Source organism: Sinocyclocheilus rhinocerous, unplaced genomic scaffold (assembly GCF_001515625.1).
Source record: "Sinocyclocheilus rhinocerous isolate Xijiao unplaced genomic scaffold, SAMN03320098_v1.1 scaffold818, whole genome shotgun sequence".
Taxonomy (NCBI): Eukaryota; Metazoa; Chordata; class Actinopteri; order Cypriniformes; family Cyprinidae; genus Sinocyclocheilus; species Sinocyclocheilus rhinocerous.
Genome location: NW_015664989.1, coordinates 308,489 through 319,345, shown reverse-complemented (window position 1 = coordinate 319,345; position 10,857 = coordinate 308,489). Strand labels below are relative to the sequence as shown.

At 38.0% G+C, this 10,857-nt stretch overlaps 1 protein-coding gene across 2 annotated transcripts in view; it reads left to right on the top strand.

The window, feature by feature from the left end:
* The first annotated feature begins 343 nt into the window (after nucleotides 1-343).
* The window catches only part of fgfrl1a (fibroblast growth factor receptor like 1a), a 70,796-nt gene continuing 60,282 nt past the window's right edge, over nucleotides 344-10,857 (top strand). For both annotated transcript variants that reach the window (XM_016541429.1, XM_016541430.1), the window contains exons 1-2: nucleotides 344-791; nucleotides 1,113-1,209. In XM_016541429.1, coding sequence (XP_016396915.1) covers nucleotides 1,146-1,209 — 64 coding nt within the window. In that variant the 5' untranslated portion in view covers nucleotides 344-791; nucleotides 1,113-1,145. The remainder of the gene's footprint in view (nucleotides 792-1,112; nucleotides 1,210-10,857) is intronic.

Here is a 10,857-nt window from a genome sequence, read left to right as displayed (position 1 = left end):
TGCTCACTAGTGTGATTAAATGTGTAATTATTTTTATAGGTCTTTTGGAATGTCAGACCGTTGTTGCCAATGGCATTTGTCCAGGTCAGTTATCAGTGAATGGTACTACTGGATTTAGTACGTGGAAAAACAATGATTTTTACAACTGGAATTGAGATTTTACTTATTCACTGTTTTTATTTGATAAAGAATAGTCTGTTAGACTATTAGTAATAATTTGAAATAATAACACGTTTTCTATATTATTATTATTAGTAGTATTATTATTGTGAAAGAGTTAAAAAGCAAGAGTGAATAGGCTCGCTGTGATTGGTCTAAAGTTGGCCGTAGGGCTGGACTGTAATCCTGAGTGTGTGTGTGTGTGTGTCTGGACGGCGAAATATTTAGCTAACGGTATTTAAAACACCGTTTTGGTACAAATGTAGGTGCTGTAAATAATTTGGCGGTTGTGTTTTGTTTTCTGGAGTGTCTGAGAGGAGATAAATCGAATGGCGTTTGACCTGCTTGGGCGATAAGTGCGCGGTGACTGTCATCTACAGAAGTTTACGGCGAGCGATCAGCGCGTGTATTAAAAAGTGTCGCGCGAAAATACATGACTTAAGAGCGTTCAGGAATACAGTTGTGCGTGATAATTAAACGGGTTGGATCCAGTGTTGCCTGCATGAGGATTTCTGATGTAGCGCCCAGTTTTTATATAGACACGAATTGTCTGGAGTGTTTTAGGAGGATGTAAGCATGATATTTAATCTATCAGTCGCAAGGAACAGATTTATGAACGTTTTCAACTGTTGGTAAGTCTTGCATGTTTGACTTCGAATATTTTATTGCATGTTTCATGGTTCAAAAAGTACCTTTTACCCACTTTTTGTGCACATGTTCTTTTTACTGCACAAAATAAAATATCTCAATGTTGCAGGTTATGCTGTGTTGTGATTTAATTTGAGGCAATGCTTTTTTTTATATAAGACAACTTAGGTGGTGTTAGAAATGTTATTCAATTCTACACATTTACAAAAGTGCAGCAGAAGTTCATAAGTGTTTTGGCATAGCACTGGTGTTTCAGAATAATTCACCAATCCTTGTTCTCACTAACAGCTTTATTTATTTCATAGATTGAAGAACCAGAGAGCCTTAATAGGGACATCATGGAACTTTTTTGGATAGTTTTCTTCATTTTTGACATTATTTTCATGACGGACTGTGCTAGAGGTGAGTACAAATATATTTGCTCTTGTGAAATTTGTAAAAAAATAATAATAATAAAACTTTGGAAGAGGGTGGACTGCTGTTAAAATTCTTATGCTTTAATAATGTTTTGATATTTGAATAATCTTGATTAATACTACATAGTTTAAAAGTAATTGTGTCACTATATGTTGATTTTATGAGCATAATATAGTTGTGTTCTAGTTACTGTCACTAAATAGTCACATGCATGTCATGTGTGCTTGTCTGTATGCTCAAGATTTTCATTAAAACATTTAAGTAAATTTAAGCTCATTAGCTAACAAATCTGTCAGGTACCAAAGCTTTAGACTAATTCCCACTGTATGTTTAATGAATTCAGCAACATATTTGCTTTACTAAATTTTTTAAATACTCACGTTAAAACTCAAAAATTGGAAAGAATTGTTTATCTTGTTTGTGCAACATTCACAAAATTAAGCTGCTTTCATTTTAAAGTGTATCTGTCTTAATGTGACTTTATGTATCTTTATTGCATCATGCATTATGTTTGGTATTCGTTTGGTGTGGTGCATAGAAAAGTAATCATGGTCATAGTTCAGTTGTTATTAAAAAAGCTTGTTTAAGACTCTTTAATAAGATGTGATATTCAACAGGCTAAACTTGATTTAAAATGTATTATATTAATTGAAGGCCTAAAAAACCCCATCTAAATTTAGTCCGTCTCTTGCATCTGCCGAGTTGAAATTCAATCATCCTGGACCTTGAAGGATTCTCTTAACCTGTCTATTGAGTTCAGGTCCAGATTGAGAGCTTGAGACTTTCGGGTTCTGTCGCTGGCATTGTTTGCTGAAAGCAGTCCTCTCGCATTAGCCATTCTCTGGTCTTCCTTTTGGACTGAAACGAACCATCATTTCCATTCATAATGGGCTGAATGGGGGCCGGGGCCGCTGATGGGCAGATAGTACAGCTCACTGACTCCACTCCATCAGGGCTGCATGTGAAGTGTGATGGAGTCTCCCTTTTGCGTTAGCGTTCACCTCAGACTCAACAGCCTGTCAACGGAGCTGGCGGGCGAGAGAGAGAGAGGCCGAGCGACGTCTGTGCAGATTGCATCTGTGAGGGGCCCTGAACAATGTGGCATTCACAGTCACATAGCCCTGGCCTTCATAGAGACGCTTAGCCAAAAGTAAACAGAAATGCAGAAAGCGATGCGATTAGATTAGCCAATTATGTTTGTTTGCTGTGCAATAGCGAAGGTGTGCCTCCCAAGCCAGGGAGATTTGTGTTTGTAAGGAAGCGCAGACAATTTGCCGCCTTGATCGTATCTGAAACGTGAAGCTGCGGGTATGTTTGATACGTTGCGCTTGTTACAGACTTGTTTTGCACCTGACAAAATGTATTTTTGGCTATTGCTACAAATATACCCCAGCGACTTAAGATGGGCTTTGTGGTCCAGGGTCACAAATCGGATCTGTCCATTGAAGATTGCTCAAATGATAGTCCTGCAGCATTTCAGAATAGAATGATTTGACGAGACGCAATGAACTGGCAGTTTGAATGTTCAAAGATCTCAGTTCTCCCAAAATGTACCTCTGCTTTTATATCTAGGGTGAAGATGACCTCGGTATGCGGATGTGTGATTAGGCAAATTAAAATGGCACTGCTATATATTATACTCTGTTTCTGTACTTTATGACAATGTAACAGCTGCATCTGGAACAATATTTTAAAGTCAATATTGAAAACCCAATTGCAACCCATTTTCCCCATCCAGAATTATTTGTGGTGTTTAAAGGCGAGGGATTCGGGACGTCAGCCAAAAAGAAAGACATTTTACTGGCTTAAGTTATTGCATTCAGATAAAAAAGGAAGACACTTTTTTTTTCTCCTCCAGATTTTCTTTGGAATAATGTGCACTGATGGGCAGTACATGCAATAAAATTCATTAAAAAAGTAAATAAAGTCAGTTTTAATTTTAATGGTATCTGTAGCATTTTGCACTTTTATTTAAGATTACAACAGCACTCAAGTCATTTGGGAAAGATAGTTAGTGCAGGACCTGTGGAGTAAGGTTCCTTTGTCCTTGATGTGAGAGGAGTGCTTCACGTCAGATGACAAACATTTTCCGTTGTTAACGGAAGTGCAGTTTGTGCAGCGCTGCCAAAGAAATATTACACTTGTGCAACCTTTGCAATGTTTACGGGTCTAGGCATCTCAAAGTAGAAGGCTTAACATCCGATTCCATCCACTGTCCACTCGTTCCAGCTGGCGATTTTGAATGTTTGTAAATGCATTATGCATCCAATCCCATCTGAATCACTTTTGGCCCGTTCACCAGCCATGCCAGAAGCAGAGTTTAACAATCCCATGTGGCATTTCAACAATTTGTCCACGGGAAAAACCTTAAAGTGTGCCATTTATATGATGCAATGGCCTCATAGCTTGAATGGATATCATTGTGTGTAAGACACTGAGAGGCTGTAATTAAGACCCTCAAGCCTTGTTAGTTACAGTTTCCCATTTTTTTGTTTTCTCAGATGTAGTGTTGTCACGGTACCAAAATTTCAGTATTCGGTACCAATACCAGTGAAAATCCACGGTTCTCGGTACCAATTTCGGTACCAAAGCAAAACACAAAAACATGCTAATTGAACAACATTTTTATTAATAACGTTAAACAAAAATTAAATGTACAAAACCAATGCCATTCTTTATACTTATTTAAAAGTGTTTCAAGTTTTCCCACAAGTAATAAAAGTAAGAAAAAAGTAAACAAGTTTCACCCAAAAGTTTAGTCATAGTTCTGCTGCCACTGAAAAACATCTGTAAACTGTTGTCTGTTTTAGGGTTTGCTGGTGTGTTTCAGGATCTTCCTCAGTCTGCAGCTGTAAAAGGAAAATATAATATACTTAAGTAAAGCAATGGGCTGAGTCTGACCAAATACAACATTAGATCATTGACAACAGCTAAAATATAACTTTTCAGTAAATAACAAACCTCAGCTTTTATAAGAAATTTAGATAAGATTACATATATTAAGTGTATATCAAATAGATGGAAACTGTAGTATTAAAAACACTTTACAATAAGATTTTATTTGTTAGATAACATGACCTAACAATAAACAATAGTTATATGACAATTATTCTTCTTAGGGTTAATTTCAAAGTTCAATCTGTTAAAATTATTTAATGCACAATGAACAAACATGAATGATCAAGTGTTTGTATTAAATAACATTCACAAACATTAATGAATGTTTTAAAAATATATTGTTCACTCACTGTAAGATGTTACTAGATCTAACTATAGCTTTCTGATAGCGCATCAAGAACCGGGTTGACCGGGTACTCGGTACCACCGGTACTTAAAAAAACCTGGTACCGTAACGTTTTAATTTTTTTAGTACCGACTTGGTACCGAAATACCGGGTCTTTTGACAACACTACTCAGATGATATTGACATGAATTATGTCCTCTGACTGGAATAACCTCAGTATTCGCTCATAGGAAACAAAAATACATTTGTGTGTGGTTCTTTATCAGTAATTGCTGTTCACGTTTTTACTCAAGAATTGGGCTTGTGTGGGGGGTGTTTCCGGAGGAGAAGAGTTTAAAGGAGTCTTTTGGGAACATATAGGGTCTTGGAAGAGGGGGCTGAGCTCTGAGGATGGGCTGAAGTGTTTGTAGGCACGCGCTGATTTGTTTACACTGATGTAGACCACCCTTGCAGTATATGTCGATATACTCGTGGAGATGTGTGGATCCGAAATCTCAGTGGAGCAAACAGTCAGATGGTCTGCTTGCAAAGTAAACACCCTTATGAACTCCAATCTGATGGACATTAAATCTGCATCTCTGGGAAAAAAGCCCTGGAGTCGTAAACTTAACAGTGATTTTTCTCACCTCTCCCAACCCCCTTCACTTTTCTCTTCTTCTTCTTTTTTTTTTACCTTTTCCTTTTTCCACCTCATGGTTTATGACCAGAAGACATCCAGGAAATTAATTTACTGTGTTTAAGAAACACAGTGTTACACTTGGGAACTCCATTCATCCTACTTAAATGTGACAGTGGAAGGGTTGATTATTATGAGTTTTCATTTGTCCTCAAACTTCCTCTAATTGTGTAACATGGGTTATGTGTTGTTCATGGTCTAAACTAGGGATGTTCATTTTAACCGGTTAACCGTTAACCGACCGTGAAGAATTTTGACCGATTAATACAATCAGTTAAACGGTTTAAAAAGTCATTTTTTTTAGTAATTTATCGAAATATTTAAAAAGGTTTGCTTGGTTGCATGGTTGAAATACGCTATGCGTATTTAAAAAAAATCGTTTTTTTAGAGGAAAAAAAAACATAAGTCGCATCTAAGTCACATTTTATTATTTCATTCACAAATAGGCCCCGGCACAATCACTTGAATTTTTTCCTTCTAACAGTGGAAGAAACTACTCCTTTTAGTCCTAAAGATAATCGGAATTGTAAAAGGTTTGCCTTTATTTGTGTACATTCACAATAAAAACAAATCTTTGTGCTTTTGTAAAATAAGCCTAAAGAAAAATAGGATGCCGCTTTCTGCCGTCTGGTTTCCTTTCGCGCAGCACAAAAATGAACTGAAACTCTGTATACTAGCTACTTGTTACAGTTTTTCTTTCATTTTCTTAATTTATTATTTAAGTAAAAATATATTTCTCGTATAGGACTATTTATCGTTATATATATATATGCCTATAGCCTAGCTTTATTATGTTTTTCTCCGCTGGCAGAAGCGCTGCAGGTGTGATATGAAGACCATGTGAATCCTCATGTTCTGTTGTTTGCTGCTTTTTGCGCATGTAAAATGAATCCCCGGGAAACAAATGTTAGTATTTTTTTAACGGGTCACAGACACGTATCTTTTCTAATTTAATTAAATTCGAATTTAAAATAATCTTGTCGGTTATCGGTTAATAATCGGTTAACGAGCATCAGTTAGGAAAAATAACCGAAATGAACATCCCTAGTCTAAACCTTAGAAACACAGTCACTAGTACCAATTAGATGGTTGGATGCTTGGTTTACCATGAAGATAATCTGTGTGAGTAAAGAAGGCTGTAAATCTCATTTCCATTGAGGAAGACTCAAGTAATGGTTGTTAAGTGGGCCCAATAAAATACTTATTGTGAAGTCAAATGGTGTTTACATAGTGGCCATTTTTGTGTCACCTACTCCCATTTGCGATAGACTGTGAGGGACATTTTTCTGTAATGAGGCGGAAAATGGTTGGGGAACATAAATGGTCTCATTTGCTTTACCAAGATACAAACCTCAGTTTGTAAAAAATCAATAAAACCAAAAATCAAACGCCTTCAGATTTATTTGAAATAGGTGTTGGTCTTGCACAACTCTTTTCGGTTCATTATGAATTAATTCTTTATAAATTAAAGAGTATATTGATTAATGACTGTTTTGGTTAGTGTATTGCATAAAGTATTAGTTTAAATTTAAATGTATACACTTATTCAGCAAGGATGCATTAACTTGATCGAAAAGAGAGGAAAGATATTTTTAAAGTTACAAAAGACGTCTATTTTAAATAAATGCTGTTCTTTTGAACTTTCTATTTATCAAATAATGAATGTTAGTGTGTGTGCATTTGTATGGTTTTATCAATGAGACATAAGCAAATGCTAGATTTCAATTGTTTATTTTACACACTATTTACTTAAAAAAAAAAAATCACTGGAAATATTTTAAATGAAAATTGCCAATTGTCAGTACTGTAGATTTTGCATGCAAACACATTTCTGTTCACCTGAGATGGCTAGCAACTGATGCCAGTCATCTAAAAATGGTGAATCTAAAAATATTGATCTATGTCAGTCTGGCTAATGTGATTTTGATTAGGCCATAAAAAGAGACCAAAAGGTCTCTGATCATGGGATGTGTGGCATATGGTGTATCTTGCGGTGGCTAATAGAAGTTCACAGATCCAGCAGTGCAGGTTGGGGAGTTTCTTCTCTGGCCTTGGCAACTCACGGTGCCTGGATGCTGGTGTGGGATCTTGTTACTTGATGGGGGAGGTGCTCGTAATGATGGGAGTGTGAAAACAGAAAAAACAGCCCAATTTGAATTGGGGGTTGTACAAATATTTAGCTAAATGTGTGAATAGGAGCATGAGTCCACCAAACAGTTGTGCCCAGCAAGTTCAGTAAATTACTTTTCCTTTAAGGGACTTGTATTTATTTATTTATTATCCGAGTAAAGGCTTTTTTAAATTACCTTATTAAATGTATCCTTGTTGACTTTTACGTCAAATACTTGAATTTAACCAATTACTTCAATCAATCAGAATACTGTATAGACTGTTAAATAATTACATTTTATCAATATCAGAAGTCATCTTTACACTGCAAAGATGGGACAGAAGCTGCATCTGACATGGCATTTATGTTTATTTACACAGACTGTTTAATTAATCTCAAAGGTGGTATGTATTAACAACTCTTGAATTTAATGATTGAGTAATAATGATTATTAATGCTGATTGAACGTAAGTGAGCCACACACCGTGCTGTTTTCAGCAGTGACTAATCTAAATGCCTCTGATTGGGCATTGCATTCATAAGCTCAGCAGAAACTGTAAAAAGTGTAAAAAGAAATCTAATGCAATCAATGCAAGCAGATCTAAAAGTAATGCCATAATCAACACTTTTCATTCATTTTTTTATTTTACATTAATCGCGACTTCATAATAGACTTCAGTTGTGGAGTGGAATTTGTCATTTTTGAATTTTTATTCGTTATGGTTCCATTTTTCCCCCAAGCCCCTGTTAATTTCCAGCCACGGTGCCCAGTATGTTGGCTGTCCCAGACTGGAATTGGAAAGCCGATTACAGATGTCACACATATGCCAGCTCTTAAATTCCCATTACAATAGCAAATTTACAAATGCTGTGTCCCAAAGCAATAAATCTTAGTCAAATGGGAAGTTTGTTAAACAGTCCGCTGATAGCTGCTGGGAAGCAGTCCTACACGTTTCACACGCTCATCCGCACTTCCTGGTCATAGCATAGGCTGAATAGCTCATTGTTGTGGGCCTGTGGTCTGTGTTTGGCCAGTGCTCAGCAGAAAAGGTCAAAGGTCAGTATAGAGGACCAGGTTGGGTCGCATGCCTGACCCCCACACCAGAGGTCTTACAATAACATTTCTCCTGTTTTGTCTGCCTGTGCGTCACTTCTCCAAACGCTTCCCGTTTTGCGATTCGGACTTGTTGGCTCGGCGCTCTTCTGCGCTGTCTGGGACGGTCTCCCGTCCCCATATCCCCAGCTGTTCTTTTGGTTGCATTACAAATGAGATGTTGAAAAGCAATCCTCAGACTGGAGACAGCTCCCCTTGTTTTCTTTGGGATTTGGCATGTCAGTTTGTGTTGGGGCCTGTGCTTCACCAGCAGCTGTGTATATGTCATATGTCAGAAAGGGCTCTGATGCTCCCCGTGCAGCAGAAGTCCACGCCAGCCTCCAACAAAAAAAAGCAATGCACGTGATTGATGGAAGGCATCTCTTGCAGTCACGCCGTCCCCTGGCACGCAAACGCGTCAGCTTCCCGAAAACAGTTTTTTTGTTTGTTTAGGTAAGGTAGGGCACTTAACCATACTGCCTCTGTTGTGTTTGACCTGCCCTAGATATCAGCCACGTCAAGAAATCTGCCGTCACTGCCTGCCACATACCGCTGTGCAGTCCTGAGGTGCAAACGCTTGGACATGTGTCAAAGATGCCGGCGTCTCCCAACTTTTAAAGTTGTTTTGTGCGGAATTGCATGACATGTTGCTTTATGAGCGTCTAAGGTGCTGATTTTTTTACCCTTTTTGCATACTTCAAAGTGTCCGTCAACAATCGTAAATGTATTTGTGTTCTTTCTTTTAAATTATAAGGTTAGTTCACCCCAAAATGAAAACTCTGTCATTAATTATTCACTCTCATGTCGTTCAAAACCCGTAAGACCTTCGTTCATCTTCGGAACACAAATTAAGATATTTTTGATGGAATCTAAGAGCTCTCTGACCCTCCATAGACAGCAATGCAACTGAAATGTTCCCAGACAGAAACGTAGTAAGGACATCGGTAAAACAGTCCATGTGATATCAGTGACTCAACTTCAATTTTGCGAAACTACGAGAATACTTTTTGTGCACAAAGAAAACAAAAAGAACAATTTATTTAACAATTCTTCTCCCCCGAGTTACGTCTTCTGCAATTTTGGAGAGTACCCAAGAACGTAATCGGCGTTGTTTACGTTCGGAGGAGAAAGCGCGCGCATGAACATAATCGGCGTAATCAGCATTGTTTACACTTAGGGTAAAGCGTGCGTATGCGTTGTGATACTCTCCAAAATGGCAGAAGACAGTAACTCGGGGGAGAAGAATTGTTGAATAAAGTCGTCATTTTTGTTTTCTTTGCGCACAAAACGTATTCTCGTAGCTTCGCAAAATTGAAGTTGAGCCACTGATGTCACATGGACTGTTTTACCGATGTCCTTGCTACGTTTCTGTCCGGGAACATTTCAGTTGCGTTGCTGTCTATGGAGGGTCAGAGAGCTCTCAGATTCCATCAAAAATATCTTAATTTGTGTTCCGAAGATGAACGAAGGCCTTACAGGTTTGGAACGACATGAGGGTGAGTAATTAATGACAGAATTTTCATTTTGGGGTGAACTAACCCTTTAAAAACGACTGATAAGAACAAGGTATAAGTATGGGTGCCCAGACAGACAAAGACTCAGATGCGGTGACTGTCATCTCAGCTTTGTTGCTTTGTACAATAAAGTCTTATTTCGACATCTGGAACTCTGCTTCTCAAGCGTCATTGACTTCATTGAGAAGACCATTGCTTGCGCCACGACACATACAAATAATTGATTTAGGCCTTTTTTCAACACTTTCAGTACTGTATAAAATGCAAATATTTGCAAATACACAATTACAATAATTGTTTTTCCAAGTAAATGTGCTACATTAGCTGCAAAGCACTGCAACATGAGCACAAATGTACAGTTAAAGAGCTTATAAAAACTTTTAAAAACACGTTTTTGGACAAAACAAGTCAACATAATCAGAAGCATGTCATGTCTAGGTAGGCAGCTCACTAGGTTTGGAACAGAGCTAATGATTAGCAAAACCAGAGATAGGGAACAGCTGTGTAATTTGGCCCGTCAGTGTCTGGGCAGCATTACAAGATGACAGGCGGCTTTGTTTTTGAAGCTGGAGCTTTGCCCTCACATTTTGAGTTTATGTGAATGAAGAACAAGAAGACAGAGGCAAAACTGAAAGTCTTCATTCGTTATATAAGTTTGTCTGAGACTCCTCCCGGGGTCCTACCTCAAGTCTGGACTTCCACAAGCCCTCGTCAACCTCATGGGAGTCAGAAGAGGGCACTTCTAGAAATTTAGGTGGGACTTGTAGCTCATTCTCAACAAGCAATGAAGGTCTGTGAAGTTCTTCAGGTTCTTCATCTACGTTGCTTCCAGAATCTAGTGGATACTTTTCTTTGCTTCCACTATCAGGTTCCTCAATGTCATCCGCTGGGTTCTCTGGCTCCTGGGCCTCATCTGTTAGGTCTTCTGGGATGATTTGAGGGTTGTGTTGGTCACTGGGAAGCTCTGCATCGCTGACCTCAACACTAACCGTGCGG